The 16,227-nt window shown below is 38.8% G+C and overlaps 1 protein-coding gene across 1 annotated transcript; it reads left to right on the forward strand.

Moving 5' to 3' along the window:
* Window positions 1-732: 732 nt before the first annotated feature.
* LOC119482490 (troponin T, cardiac muscle-like) lies at window positions 733-16,161 on the forward strand. Its single transcript, XM_037760024.1, has 17 exons — window positions 733-874; window positions 3,919-3,966; window positions 4,092-4,099; window positions 4,202-4,225; window positions 6,824-6,856; window positions 7,559-7,576; window positions 7,895-7,909; window positions 9,042-9,062; window positions 9,549-9,570; window positions 9,676-9,736; window positions 10,059-10,175; window positions 10,286-10,363; window positions 11,432-11,545; window positions 11,788-11,897; window positions 12,100-12,190; window positions 13,184-13,224; window positions 15,997-16,161. Exons 2-17 carry the CDS (start codon window positions 3,935-3,937, stop codon window positions 16,031-16,033), a joined length of 822 nt encoding a protein of 273 aa, XP_037615952.1. The 5' UTR covers window positions 733-874; window positions 3,919-3,934; the 3' UTR covers window positions 16,034-16,161.
* Window positions 16,162-16,227: the final 66 nt, after the last annotated feature.

Raw genomic sequence — 16,227 nt, forward strand, 5'->3', positions numbered from 1 at the left:
TGGTGAAATAAAGCAGATTTAACGGGGAGTGGTTCTCCAGGTAAACATGGCCTATAGCTGCTGGTTTATCAGATCAGATGAGTTTATCTTCTAGTGTGTGTTGTTCGGGGAGGATGACATCATGGCTCAAGAACTACTCTGACAGCAGAACTGAGCATTAAACTGAGGTATGAGAAATAGTGCTTTATGTAGAATTGTAGAATTGTGTAATTTTCTGTCCAAGTTAACTAACCAGCTGGCTAACTAACTTTGTTTTGGTTAGTAGCATATAACATGTCATGTGATATCTATGTGTAATATCAACCATACATTTAAAAGGACAGAGTCAAGTCCTGCTGCCTTCAAGTGCTGTCAGAAATATTGCAATAAGCTTGAATGAATGATGTCATCATAATCAAGGTAGGGTTGATGGTAAAAGGCGAGCATTCATTATTTCTGTTAAACTGTGTTGCATGCCTCTTCTACTGTATCTACTCTGAATTAAGCTCAAGGCAGCTCTGTGCTGTGTCGATTCTCAAAAGAAACAGCAATGATCCAGAAATGCTTCTCAAGATCTGTTTTTATCTCCTGCCAAATAACACTGAGCTGGAACAAGTTGTATTTCCAATATCTGGCCTCGATCGTTGCAGATTACGAGGAGCACTTGAAGGCAGCAATCCTCCACAGGTGTAACTCATCTTCTGCCTCCAACAATAGAAGTGACAGCCTTAGCCAGTCATGGAGGAGATATGTGGTCACATGATGGACATGGCTGTATTAAGTGTGCTTTCTGGGTTGGGAGGGGAGGATGATTGAACTTGTCTCTGTCTGGATGTGAAAGAATCAGACCTGAATTTGCTGCCAATCCTATCTCTTCCTCAGGGATATACAGGAGGTAAGATCTGAGCGTGACCTCTGGGTGCATGACAGCAAAATGGTCAATGAAAATGTGTTTGATTTGGCATTGAAGTACAGTTCATATTTTGTTAATGGAACTGAACAGTCAATAAATTTGAGAAACAAATACATAAACCTCCTCAGCATGATCTAACAACTAGCTGCTACTCCTACACAGTCATGAATGCTGAATTGAATTGTCTCAGACGTTGGCTAAGTAGACTCTTTACAGATTTTATGATGACTTTCTTTGATGTGTTCTGATCTGAGCACGGTGTGTATGCTGGTGAAGAAGGTGCTAAGCCCGCTCCTGAGACTGCCGTATCGGTAGCATGCTTTGGGCTTTGACTTAATGCTGCCTAATGCCAAAACCAGCGCCCGCAACATTCCTGCCGCTGTCAGACTGTGTGTTATTTCACAGTTCCAGCCAGACGGGGACTGACCGCATGCGTTAATGCAAACACACGTTTAATACCCCAGCCATGACAACCCTCATACACTGTGAATTCTTTCTGGTTTCCAGTCAGTGCTTTTCTTCAAACAGATGGTATTCTTCGGTTTCCCCTTGTCTATCTTTCTCCTCACTTTCCCCGTCCTTTTGACGTCAGCTGCTCAATCTGATGACCCAAGTAACAGCCACACAGGGACTCCAGGCTCCACAGTGTTTGAATTTGAGCTGATATGTAACAGAATTTAAACAGAAGCATGACTTTGGACAGTAACCATATACAGTGAAGGTGTGAATATGGCATGCAGAGATTGAATGTGCAGCAGGCCCTTTGAAACGACTTGGAAAGAAAGAACAGGACCATAGCCAGGCAGGAGGAGGAGGAGGAGGAGGAGGAGGAGGAGGGAGGGTGGAGCTGGGGATGTGGAGCTAATTTTCTACGATATAGATATCGATATCTATATCGATATCTATATCGATATAGATATAGATATATATATATATCTATATCTATATATATATCTCAAATAAGTCACTATTATTAAATGTGGGATGAACTTGTTTATGATGAGGAATATATTTAAGAAGCAGGACAGACTCGTGAGATGTTAAAAAAAAAAGTTCCCCAACCAGCAGCTGACCAAACCGCAACGACAAAAATAGCCTGTCTGGATGCGCATCCCAGCTCATTGATTTACTGTGAGTACGGTGAGGTGAGCCAAACCCATTGTCTGGAGGAGTAGCTCCACACCTGTTCCAAAGCACACTTTATTATTCTTAAAAATAGACCCTCGCTCTCCCCCCTCTGTTCAGCCTACTGACACCGGTTTTTATGATCTGCTGATTTATAAGCCTGTGGAAAAAAACATAGTCCAAGGGTTGTTCTGACATGTAACCGATATATATGTTTAATAGGGGACTCGAGATTACCAAAGCCTTATTCAATCCATCCCTGTGACTTTGACCTTGACCCCAAAACACCCAAATGCCTTTTTTTAATTTAAGGAAGTTCTTCTCGGACAGATACAGTATGTAATGCATATGAACTTACAGTATTTATTTAATTTTCTTGATATTATGTGTCACTTTTTGTTATTTAAGGGGTACTCCAGCGACTTGGCATTGCACTTTCATTAAGTTGGCAGACTTGTGAAAGCAGATTAAAGGAATAGTTTGACACTTTAGGGAAATACGCTTATTCGCTTTCTTGCGGAGAGTTTGACGAGAGAATTGATACCACTCTTGTCTCTGTCTGTTGAATATGAAGGTATAGCCAGGAATTAGGGGTTAGCTTAGCATAGAGACTGAAAGCAGGCAGAAACAACTAGCCTGGCTCTGTCTAAAGGTAACAAATATCACCTACCAGCTCCCTGATAAACATGTTATGTCTTGCTTGTTTAATCCGTGCAAAAATCGAAGCGTAAAAACGACAAGTGGTGGTTTTATGGGGGTTTATGTGCCGGACTATTTCCTGGGCGGGAGTAGTGACTTCCTGCGAACTTCCCACAATTTCAAGACTGGTCAGAAGCAGAGATATCCTGACTTTTAGTCCCAAAAATGCTGGTTCCTGCATTCCCTATAATGCAAGTCAATAGGTTCTCTCATTAGACATCATCAGCGTTATTTTTTTCGACCTTAGAAAACTCCTCCAGAGCCACAGAGGACGTTATACAACTGTTTCTATAGGTCGAGTAGGACTCCTCGTGACAAGTATACTGGTCTTAATGTGTAAAATTGGTGGAATGCCCTTTAAGTACGTGTGTCTAGAGGGTTTTTGAAATTGTTTTGCTTTTAAAAGAATAATAAGCTGTTACTCATGAATATCAGACTAAATCATACTTTTTGTGATGGACATTTCTTGCAGCGGACCACTTCGAAGCCTTTTGAGCACCTGGAAAATTGTTTACGAGTGTACATATCTGAGCCAATATGATACGCGTAGCTTCAGATGCGCAAGCTGGTCCCTGAAGGACTCGTGCAGCCCTGGTAGTTTCAGTGCTGTTCAGACTCTAGTCGGCTGCCTGCAGCCTTGATCATTGCCAAGAGGAAATGGCTGAGGATTAGGCCTGGAGCTGTTTAAAGCCCTGCGCCTCTGCTTTCAGTGCCCACGGTGGAATCATTTCAAATTCTACAATTGCTCCAATCTCTCAGCATGTCGCCAAGGTTTTTTTTTGTGTGTGTGTAGTAGGTTTTGGTTTAGTTGTTTGCACAAGTGATAAAAGCATTGAAAGGAGAAGAAGAGAAGAGAGATACAAACCATCTGTCCGAGGAAAAGAAATCTCAGGGGCTTGTAAAAACATTACAGTCGATAAGACAAAGAGGGAAATATCAAGAGGACAAAACAACAATACAAATCACAGCAAGAAAAACATCAAAATACAAAAACCAGCCCAAATTATATTGAGCCCAAGAGAATTGAGTGTGTGTGTGTGTGTGTGTGTGGGTGTATGTCTGTCAGACAGCTGCATTAAAACTCCATTATTATCTCAAAACAAGGAAATTCATTAAAAATGCATCTTGTCCTCTGTGCGGTGAATTGAAGTGGTGATTCTTGATGTGTTGATGCGTTGTGTCTGCTTTCCTCTTCGATGCAGGTAATTGGAATCCAAGATGTCCGGAGAAGTAGTAGTCGAGGAGATACCGTGAGTACCTTGATTGCGTTTTAGTAGCGTCTCCAGTGTTTTAAATTAAATCAAAAGACAGATCTGAGCTGATTTCAACCAATCGCTCCAAAAGTTCACATCCTTCACTTCTTTCCTTTTTTCAGGCAGGAAGGTAAGCAACAAATTTGAGAGCAATTCACCGTGTTTTTCAAAGCAAAATGACACTTTCAAGCTTCTGTTGCGAGACATATCTGACCTTATTATGTCTGCTCAGAGGAAGAAAGCCAGCAAGAGCAAGGTAAAGGCTTCTGCACGGCTTCATGTGTGTACCGTCTTGTTTCCGGTGTGTGTGCTGCTGTTAAGTGTCTGCTGTCAAGCCATAGCAAGCTGGTTGAGTGTGTTTGATTTTGTTTTATTGGTGCAATATAACAAAACAAAGAGTTAAACAATGGTGCATGTGTCAGAACGTACAGACATTAAGACAGGACGGCAAAACAGTTTATGACATTAAACATTACAGTGACGGTGCTGGAGGCTAAGTTGATTGAGTTCGGCAAATGTAAGATATATTGTGGTGGTGTACGTGAGATGTGGTGTGTGTGGTTAGGGTAAGTATGTACCCAGGGTCAGGGCTACGAGGAGTTAATAAGTGGTGACCAAAAAGAGTTGTATTCTGTGTTTCTGGTTTGACTTCTGATGGAGGCCGACAGGTTTTCCATGGAAACGTAGTGAGTTAGTAGGTTTTTCTGTTTGAATGTCAACACTGTTCTGTCAGCTTCACGTGTAACCGTAGCTCATATGTAGCTTGTATTTGATATACACATATTATATAATTTATATATTTAATATACATATATTGCATGTCATTTTTTATATTTTAATGCATGCCAGTATTCGGTCAAATGAGCATTGTGATATTTCCATGTAAAATAATAATGTTGAGCATCAGTGGTGGAAAGTAACTAGGTATTTAGTGTTTGAGTATTTCCATTTTAATATTACTTTATGCTTTTACTTCTCTACATTTCAGAGGGAAACATTTGACTTTTAACTCCACTACATGTATTTGGCAGTTATAGTTATTAACAATGCACTCTTAAAGGAAGATGAGAAGATTGATACCACTTTAAATATGAAGCTACAACCAAATACTGCTTACCTTAGCTTGGCACAAAGACTGGAAGCAGCGGGAGTCGGTTAGTACGGCTCTGTCCGAAGGTAATAAAATCCACTGACCAGCGTCTCTAATTAACAAATTATGTCTTGCTTTTTTGAATCCATACAAAACATTAATTTCAAAAGCGACAAATTGGTTTCCAGCTAGACTGTTTCCCCTTGTTTCCTGTCATTGTGCTAAGCTAACCAACTGATGGCTGTAGCTTCATATTTACCATACAGACAAGAAAGTGGTATCGATCGTATCATCTAACTTTTGACAAGATTGAGAATAAATGAATTTCCCAAAATGTCGCACTATTCCTTTTAAAGATGTCAGGGTCACATTGGTTTGTGTCTGAGTTGCTAGCAGCTCCACAAAAGAGATATTTCTCCTGTAAACTTCTCAGATAGTTTCATTAAATAACTGTTGAAGGTCCAAATAGGTCAAATTATCCATCATTTTGCACAAAAAGCAAAGATTAAAGTCCAAAAAATGAATATAATTTGTGTAACAGAATTTGCTTTGTTTTCCCTTTGAACTACACGGTTAATCATCTCCCGACCCCTCAGATTGATCTTGGTACATTTAGCTGATAATACTTTTGGACTTTTACTTTACTGCTATATTGGTACTTATACTTAAAGGTACTGTTTGTAACTTCTTACACGTATAAATCCGGTCGGTGTCCCATGCGCGCTCGCGTGTGGATACGCTGTTCCAGCACAAACTACACAGAAGCACCAAAACCACAAAGTTATATCTATTAAAGCCAGTCTTGCAAAACAGTGTCAACTCTTCCTGCTCCAGCCCCCCGACCGTGGCTAGGAGAGATTGTAGCTTTGGTCTCCAGGGCCGGAGTCGATGCTGTTCTGCTCCTCTGCCTGCTTGCCTTCACTCACACACCGCGCTCGTTCTCACTCGCTCCACCTCTCTCGTGCATGCGGCACACTACACACTGCAGAAGACTGAAGCAGGACAACACAGTATCAGCATTGATTCATGGAGAGACCTTCGTCTGGTCAGCTAACATTACTGCCAAGCAGGTGAAATATAGAGTGATATTGTGCTTTTAGCTGACGTGTGTCGCCTCACTGTTTTGACTGATGCTCGTTCATGTCTAAGTAGAGCGAGCGCGAGCAACAGGACGCTGACTTTCGTTGACTTAACGGCCACAGGTGTCGCTGTTAACAAGCAATTTCTGATCCTTACATAGAGTCCCTTTTTAAGTAAATAATAAGAGTACTTCTACCACCACTGATTAGCATTGGAGAAACATCATTTAAATGAAACAAAGTGAACAGAGATGTTGATTACATTGTTCCTTTTGTTCTGTTGTGTGAATTGATTTCCGACCTGTTCCAGCTCACAGGCTCAGTTTGTGATCCCAGCTCATTTTTAGCTTTGGTCAGAATGTCAGCCATCAGCGTCGGTTTCAGTGCATCCCAAGAGACGATATCACAGTGCTCAGAGTTTGACCAAATCCCAGCCTCAAGCTATTTACCAGAGTCTCATTGATCCACTAATCCATATTTTGTTCACTCGGTCATGGAGACACTGAAACAAGAAGATTTTGTATGACTTTTTGTCAGTAAATATTTAACCCATACTTCACTACACACTTCTGGCATATTATTGCAGTGCAGTGTGTGAGAAGTACCATGTCGTCTTTTGTCAGGTGTTTTGGCCAATAATAACAGAATCATCTTCAATAATTCTTGTTATGTTCTTGTTATACAGTAGTCGAAGTTGAAGCAGCGGCACCTGAAGAAGGTAATTCTCCTCTTTAGATATTATTCAGCACCGTTATAATTCCATCTGTGTTTTTATACAACATAATATTTATATAGAAAAAGGCTAATATTGAATGTTTCACTTGATATTATCAGAGTTGTATGTGTAGTACTGCTCATAGCATGGGTTTTGCCATTATGAATATGTGCCCATTTTATATTAATAACACACCGACTCAGTAAAGACGTATGCTTTCCACCTGCATATTGCAGTAGAAATTAAATTCTTCTTGTTCATTTACCTGTATCAATATTAGCTTTTTTATGTTAAATATTCACTAATCGCTGCTATATTCGGCTGCCAAGGAGCCGCCTGCTGAGTTGGTATTTGATGAATTAATTCCAAAATTAATTTGTGAAAATTGTGACATCTGCTCAGACAAAATTACTGTTTGCATGCAAGTAAAAATGAGCGCTGATTATTGTTGCGATCGTAGGTCTTTTCAAGTATTTGCCGACAGTATATTGACATTTTAGAGGTTTAAACATTTCATTTAATGTGACAGTTTTCTAAAATGTTGAAACATGTCATTAATTTTTAATCACATTATACTGCGTGTCTTGTTTATTTTATGATTGCAAAGAAAAGATATACTATATAATGTCCAGCATTTCCTTGGATAATTGTTGCATGACAGCGTGTAATATCTAATTATATTTTCATTATTTCACACCACCTTAGAAACTCCTACGGCAGAAGGTAATGACTTGTTTTCTACTGTTTCTACTATTCTAATATAATATATATAATAATCATATTTCAATTGCTTAAGTGTTCGATAGTCCAGCTCCAATAAATATATTGTATAAAGCATACCTTTGTTTTGAAATGTGACATCTCTTATATGGAACACACTTATATTCTTTAATTTCAGTATCATTTGTCTGAATCATTCTCCAAGATAACATTCATTTATTGTAGCTAATTCATGTCATGGACATTTACTGATGAGCTATTCTTGCATTCATTATAATCAATGCCACTGATCAACTGCCTCTTCACTTTACTTTCACGTAGAGCCTGCAGAAGAAGGTAAAGCATAGTTCAGACTTGCATGCATGGTGTGACTAAATAACACTATACTATTCTGGTTTGTGCATCCCAGCAGGTTTTACAGTCCTTTAGTCGGGGCAAAAAAACCTTAGTGCTGAGATATTTGTGGGAAATAGTAACAGTAACTTTCAATCTTTTTTCAATTCCCTGTTACGGATGAATTCATATGTGGTGTAATATGTTTCCTCATGCCTTGATATTGATTCTGATAACACTTTTATAAAAGATATGGCTCCATTGTGTGAAAATAAACAAAGCTTTCATGGCTTGAATCCCCTAGAGTACTTACACCAACTCAGTATGACAAGGCTTAGAGAAACTGTTGAGACTTTCTATTTCTCCCCCTGACAGGCAAGAAAGTTTTTCATATCAATATATGTATAAAGTAGATATCTGAATGAGAGAACAATAATAAAGTAAATGTATTTGTATTCTGCCAGCTAGGGATGTACCGATACCAGTATCGGGTCCGATACTGTGCTCATGTACTCGTACTCGCAAAACGGCTCCGATACAACAGCACCAATACCATTTTACGGCAGCGTGACGTTAACCTCTCGTCACCATCTTTCGGGTCCTATCGCACGCGCTCCACCTCCCCGGCGGTGCAGGCGAGACGGGCCAGTGATGCACCCGACCCCGTGGGGCCGGGATCCCACCTCAGCCGGCGCGCACCGGCCCTCACTTTCATTGCGCCACAGGGTTTTGCTTGCACCCTCTCACTCGCGCATCCGTTAGACTCCTTGGTCTTGGTGTTTCAAGACGGGTCGGGTGGGTTGCAGACATCGCCGCAGACCCCCGGCGCCTTTTACGTGGGCCGAGGACAGTCCGCCCCGGTGACACTTTGGCCACGGCCCCGGGAAGCACCTTCACCCCTAGCCTTTCCGCCTCGTATGCGGGACTCCCGAGCCTGCCGTGTGTCTCTCACACCCTCCAGCTGGCTGTTAACGAGGGTCTTTTGGCACAGAGAAGTACTCGTATCGGTACTCGGTTTCGGCAAGTACCCAAAGATACTTGTACTTGTACTCGGCCTGAAAAAAAGTGGTATCGGTGCATCCCTACTGCCAGCTGATGTTCTAACATGTCCTGTCCTTTCTGTCCTTTGCTGTAGAGCCTCCAACTGCTGATGATGGTACTGCAACTTACTGCTGATTTGTTAGTGATTGTTACTGTAGTTTAACATGATTGCCCAGTGTCTTCAGTTGTCCACTTGAGAACTGCACTGTCCAACACAGGCTAGTTGCCACAATACAGGATATGTTGTATTTTAACTTTTGGGAGACTGTGAAGAAGTATATTTAGTATACTCAATTTCAGGATGCTGCTTCACATTCTGGTACACACGCTGCTCATTGTACTCTATTGGACGTCATGCATAAAATGGATACAGACAGTTCATAATAGTCTTTTTGTAACAGAAAAGGGATTATTGAATTAGTGTGTGAGCACTGTCATTTTATCTACTGACGATCAAACAGTTTGACAAATCAGTTGTGCATTTTAAATTACAAATAAGTCTTGTTAAGAATCATATTTTAGGTTGAAACATATTCCAATAACCAAAAATATAAATGAGTGTGATAGTAACTGTGAGTATCCCTTTTTTTTATTGTAATAGAGGACTCCAAACCCAAACCAAAGTAAGTCTTTTTGTCATGTGAATTTGAATCTGTATACATCAACCAACTTGTGATATACTGGTCTTTTAAAGCTATTCTTATTCTAACCTACATATGTTCTTTTAGGGCATTTGCTCCAGCTCTGACTGTGCCAAAGATACCGGAGGGAGACAAAGTCGACTTTGATGTAAGTGATTGATTCCATTTTAAGTAACAGTAATATAGACGCAATTACTTGTAATGATTTGTCTGTGGAGGTGTTTTTTGTCTATGTACTGTATGTGTATCTGCAAGTGTGTCTGTGTGCATGAATGTTTGAGTTTGTCTAGAATCTAGACATTTGGTTCCTATAATCTAGACAGTACATTATAAGGATCAAATGTCCAAATGCTGCAGTAGTTTAGGGTCAGTACTTTGTTTAGGACTTTTGCTCAGTGGAAATACAGGTGAAGGTCACTGACGGTCCTCATAAGTGTGTCAATACAAACATTGTGTGTCTGTAAATGCAGGACATCCACAGGAAGCGTCAGGAGAAGGATCTGACCGAGCTGCAGTCTCTGATCGAGGCCCACTTCGTTCAGAGGAAGAAGGACGAGCAGGACCTCATCACTCTCGTTAACAGGATCGTAAGTCTTCCTGGAAAGCGTTGCCAGATCGCTGGAATGACGCACCACCCAGCAAACAATTACAGTGTGTGTTTGTGTTTGTGTGTGTGTTTGTGGGCATGGATGAGCAGGAGAAGCGTCGTACCGAGAGGGCCGAACAGCAGAGGATCCGTGCTGAGCAGGAGAAGGAGAGGCAGGCTCGTGTTGCTGTGAGTGCCCTCTAGTTGTCATCATCATATATAATGAAGAGTGTCCTATTATAACAAATAGTTGACACTCTGTAGTTTCACCTTGCTTCCTAAATACAATTAGGGTGTCGGGCATGTCTGTATCCTGCTGGGGAATCTTCTCTAACGAATATAAACTCCTAAACAACAGAAAGCCAATACCCTTTACTTGTTTTTGATCTATCTTTACCATTTCTGCTTTGACATATATGAATACTGGCCCCTGGTGCTTTACAGTAGGAGTGTACTCTATGCAGTTTGCCAATGTCATATTACACGATTACCTTGTGCAATTTAATTTCAACTCAGATGACAGATTTTGATCAACTTGAAGTCTTTGCCTTTGGGGGACTATTTTCTTCATGTTTTCCGTTGCAAATAATTCAGTGTTATATTTTTCCTTTTAAAGCTGCTATAATAAACAATTTTATAATAACAATGGATCTAATAACTATGTTTAATGTGAGGGCAGTCGCTTATACTACGCTTATTACTCATCCCTCCCCGGCACAACACAAAGCACCTGGGTCAGTCCTTCATGCTGGTAGCCATCAGGCTCCACAATCAATTTATTTATTGACGGACTGCACACACTATGTTCACCCATTCACTCTGTATCTTTTATAGCTCTATTATTGTTTTTATAATTGTTGTATACCTTTACCTCTCCTGTGATTCACTCTGTTTGCTGATGTTGCTGCTTTGACACCTGAATTTTCCTCCGGGGATTAATAAAGGTTCATCTTATCTTATCGTATCTTATCTTATAGTGATGCACCTACAGATACTTATCACCCAACTCTGCAGCTCCCATCAGCTCTACTGATCTTTACAGCATATTTTAGCTCAGTGTTTCGGTTTCCTGTCTCGCAACTTTAACGTCACTGTTTTGGTTCATTCTCATGGCATCATTTGATGCATGTATATAAATACATGTGTATGTATACATACACACATACACACACAAATTTGTATATAAACGATGCCATGAGAGAAAAGGTGGTATGTTTTTCTTTCTCCTGTAACCATCATGTGCAATCTGTACCACAGGAAGAAAAGGAGAGGAGGGAGCAAGAGGATGCACGTAAGAGGATGGACGATGACGCCAAGAAGAAGAAGGCTCTGACAAACATGACTCATCAGTATGCTGGTGTCCAACAGAGGGTCAGTCATCATGCAGATATGCACAGGAAAACTGTTTCTCAGAATTAATGACAATAAATAACCATCCAATAATCAAGATAAATGACAGGAGACAGACTGTTATAGTGATCTTACATGTAACACTTGAATTAATAGGACATAGGATCAGAGATTCAGACTTTGTGGCCTCTTTGATATTTTTTTCTTTTATTCTTTATTTCCTGTATTCTTTCAACACATCCACATGGATTGATTCTCCCTAGGACGGAAAGAAGGGAGCGAAGAAGCAGACGGAGAGAGAGAAGAAAAAGAAGATCCTGGCAGACAGGAGGAAGGCTCTCAACATCGACCATCTCAGTGAGGACAAAGTGAAGTAAGGATGCTATGTTTTTACTGGTAGTCATGGTTCACAGTTCTGTTGACAAGCTAATATCCACATTTACGGTCTGATGCAGGTGATTTGTTTGCGAATAAACTCCCATCTACTTGCCGTTCTTTGTATCTTAGAGTTTTACAGTTTTGATATGGCCTTTTAGTTTTCTGTTACTGACATACTCTTTGTATTTGCTCCAAAGGGAGAAGGCCAGTGAGCTGTGGCAGGTGCTGATGACGCTGGAGGCTGAGAAGTTTGACCTCAGCGAAAAACTGAAGAAACAGAAATATGAAGTAAGTACTTTGCCTCGGGGTGTTCATGTGCCAATTGCTGGAAGAACGTACCCATTAACAACAGTATCGGTGTAAAAATGAAATCAACCTGGTTAGGAAAGTAAAGACATATTTTTAAAGGATCACTTTTATAACATCTGTGAAGATCGATACGACTCATGCCTGTATGCTAAATGGCTGCAGCTAAGCAAAGATTGGATACGGCTAGCTTGGCTCTGTCCAAAGAAATCTAATATGTTAACATGTGAGTATTTTAGAGGTGCTGGTTGGCAGATTTCATTACCATTGGACAGAGTGAGGCTAGCCATTTCTCCCTGTTTACTGTCTTGGAACCAGCTAGATATATTTATTTTCATACAACTAAACACTTTTAGATCTTTAAGTAACCAATTAAAACAATGGATGATTAATACATACACATGTCAGCACTTAACTCCTCACTACTGCTTCTACTGATTTCAACAATTGTGTGTCTTTTTCCAACCTTTAAACTGCATGCCCTGTTCTTGTTTCTGTTGTGTATTTTAGGAAGCCTTACTCAACACTTAAAAATAGACTTTTGGCTAATTCTGGCATTTTTTTAAACCATGTGTATTTATTAATTTGCACTGTCCCTCCTCTCAAATAAACTAAACTAAACCGCACTGACATGAGAGTTGTATAAGTGTTCTTTTCTAACTCTTGGAAAGAAAATTAATATATATCACAAAATGTCTTACTATTCCTTTAAGGTCTTTGCTTATGAAATAGAAACATTTAATAAATGATGTGGCTTAAAAGCCACAGACTACCTACAGTATATTTGATTTATCTACTATGTTAATTTAGATCATAGGATAAAAAGATAATGACAAATATTGCAAATTGATGGTACACAGCCTACAGCCATGAAAAAGCCGCAGAATACGAAAGCTGAACCGATATGTACTGTGCTTTGTATTGCAAGGCTGTCCTGAGGGTGTCTATCTAAAATGAATGTGGTTTGACTTTCAGATCAATGTACTCCAGTCCAGAATCAATGAGCAGCAGAAGTTGTGAGTAACCATTAATAAGGAGTGTGTGCCTCTTGGTTGATATGTAGTTTTGCTTTCCATGTGTTGAAGGGTCAAATGTCATGTCAATGTCATTCTATAGTATGCCACAAAAAATCATAGTATACTTTGCCATGAATGCCATAATATATTAAGTCATAAAAAGGACATGGTATATCAAAAAGCCATAGTATAGCATGTCAAAGTCATGAAAAAGCCATAGCCCAAAAATGCCATGAAAAGTCATAGAATAGTATATCGAAAAAAGTCTTAAAAAAATAATATAGTAATACAAAAAGCCATAGTATAGCATGTCGAAAAAATTCATAGCAGAGTAAGTCGAAAAGACACAGTATAGCATGTTGAAAAAAGCTATCGTATAGTGTGTCGAAAAAAGTCACAAAAGCCATTGTATATCGAAAATAGTTATAAAAAAGCCACAGTATAGTGTGTAAAATAAAATAGTATATGTCAAAGTCCTAAAAAATGAGATTCTATTCAAAATTGATATTTGAAAAAATAAAACTCATAGTATAGTATGTCGAAAAAAATAAGTAATGGTACGTCGAAAAAAATTAAAAGTAATAGTATAGTATGTCGAAAAAAAGTCATAGTATAGAATATCGAAAAAATAAAACTCATAGTATAGTATGTCGAAAAATAAGTGATAGTATATTGAAAAAATAAAACTCATAATATAGTATGTCGAAAAATAAGTCAGTATAGTATGTCAGAAAAAAATAAGTCATCGTATAGTATATCGAAAAAATAAAACTCATCGCGTACGTCGAAAAAAGTAATAGTATAGTATGTTGAAAAAAAGTCATAGTATAGCATGTCGAATAAAAGAACAAAAAATAAAACTCATAGTATAGTATGTTGAAAACAAGTCAGTATAGTATGTCGAATAAAAAAACTCATAGAATAGTAAGTAAAAGAAAACAAAAAGTAATAGTATAGTTTGTCGAAAATAAGTCATAGTTTAGTATCTGAAAAATTAAAAAAAAGGCAGAGTATAGTATGTAGAAAAAAAGTAATAGTATAGTACGTCAAAAATATTTTTAAGTCATAGTATGTAAGTCTTTGTATAGTATGTCGAAAAAAAAACATACTATGGGTTTTTATTTTTCAACATATAGTATGTTGAAAAATAAAAAAACATACTATGGGTTTTTATAACTATAACATTTATTTATTTTTCTACATACTATGACTTTTTTATTTGTTTCGACACACTACACAATGTCTTTATTTGTTTCGACATACTATACTATGAATTTTTTTCGACGTATTACACTATGACTTGAAAAAGCTGCAAGGACCCTCACCCCTTTATGCACGTTGGGGGTACCTACTGCTGTGCATTTCCATGAAAGTTAACACTGCATGCAACAGTTGGAGGGTATTTTCTGCATGGAGTGCGTGGCGCTGCAAATGACCTGTTGAGAACCCGTGGGGCATCCCTAAAAGGCACTTAATCACACAAAATCCAAGATGGCTGACTTCCTGTTGGCCGAAAAAATCTCAAAGTATTTAATATATATATATATATTTAATTCGTGAAGATCGAAGTAACTTTTCTGAACCCTGCCTGCATTTGGGGGTGCCCAGCCCAATCACTACAGAAATTTGCAATTTTCACCAGTTCTGATGCGTAGTTCAATTTTCGGGAGTTTTTGTGGATCCTAAACATCTGAAAAATGCGATCTCGCAGCTGAAAAATAATAATCCTTAGAAAAACAATAGGTAAAACAAAGTCATAGTAATGTTGAAAAACAGTCATAGTATGTCAAAAAAAATAAATAGTCATAGTATGTTGCAAAAAAGCCATATAGTATGTCGAAAGAATTTAAAAAGGCGAAAAAATAAGTCATAGTGTACTACTACTTGTTTTCATTATGTTTCTGTTCAAAATTTTGAAAATGGCAATTAAGAGTTTTTAAGGGGCTTAATTGTTGCTAAATTGATTCATGAAGCTCTAATAATTTCTAAAGCTTCTGTTATGCTTTCCACACGGACATGTGCTGACGTGGTAACATTTGAATATTTTATACTCTGTGCAGGTTTCTCCTCGCGCCAAACCAACATTTTCAAAGTTCTCCATTTCCTCCGCGTAGTCGGAAATATTCTGATGTGTTCTATCTTGATAGTAGTGCATGAGACATCATATGAAAACAATGTTGTTGCTCCTAATGGCATTTGAAAGATTCCACCCGAACGAAAACAACCAATTAGAGCCGAGCAGTGTCTGGGCAGCTGTCAATCATTGATCAAATATTAATCAAGATTCTGTTATTGTAATGTCTATTTCTCACCTCAAATGTTTTCAGAATCATATTTCAGTGTACTGTTTAGTTCTAGAAAGTTTGTGACCTGACAGCCATGTTGAGAACAGTCACCGGCTGGAGCAACCGTTCTCATTTTACAGCTCAACAGTACACTAAAATATGTTTCTGAAAACATCTGAGGCGAGAAATAGACATTACAGTAACAGAATCTTGATTCATGTTTGATCAGAGTTCACGAGTTTCGCAAGCAGGTGCTTTAGAAACAGATCGGCTCTGATTGGTTGTTTTCCTTCGGCGTGGTGGAATCTGGCATATGGCTTTAGGAGGACACATGAACTTTGTTTTCACAGATTATCTGTCTCTTGTCAGGAAAAAGTAACTGTTTCATAAGAATAACCTTTTATCATATTTGCTCAAAGCTACCAACTTCAGCATTAAGAAAATATAACTTGATAAAACAAATCCTTGTTTTTGTTTGATTCCACAGCGCCAAAGGAAGAGGCAAGGGCAAGGGCAGGAGATAGACGCAAACATCAGCAGGAGTTCTCCAAGGAAGCATCTGAAATGGGGCAGCAGTATTGATTTCAATGACATTAATGTATGCTTAAACAATAAAAACAAAACTTGTGCTTTTGAGTTTTTTAGTACCTGTTTAAGTTTGAAACTAGTGGATATTTTTCTCTTACTTTCTACCAACACACTCACACTCATCAGTTTA

Source organism: Sebastes umbrosus, chromosome 23 (assembly GCF_015220745.1).
Source record: "Sebastes umbrosus isolate fSebUmb1 chromosome 23, fSebUmb1.pri, whole genome shotgun sequence".
NCBI lineage: Eukaryota > Metazoa > Chordata > Actinopteri > Perciformes > Sebastidae > Sebastes > Sebastes umbrosus.

Bases quoted from the DNA above. Each gene is read 5' to 3' on its own strand.
- LOC119482490 (XM_037760024.1), top strand. From the start codon at position 3,935: ATGTCCGGAGAAGTAGTAGTCGAGGAGATACC. The intron at 9,737-10,058 runs GTAAGTGATTGA...CTGTAAATGCAG, and splicing joins GAGACAAAGTCGACTTTGAT to GACATCCACAGGAAGCGTCA. The intron at 11,546-11,787 runs GTCAGTCATCAT...GATTCTCCCTAG, and splicing joins ATGCTGGTGTCCAACAGAGG to GACGGAAAGAAGGGAGCGAA.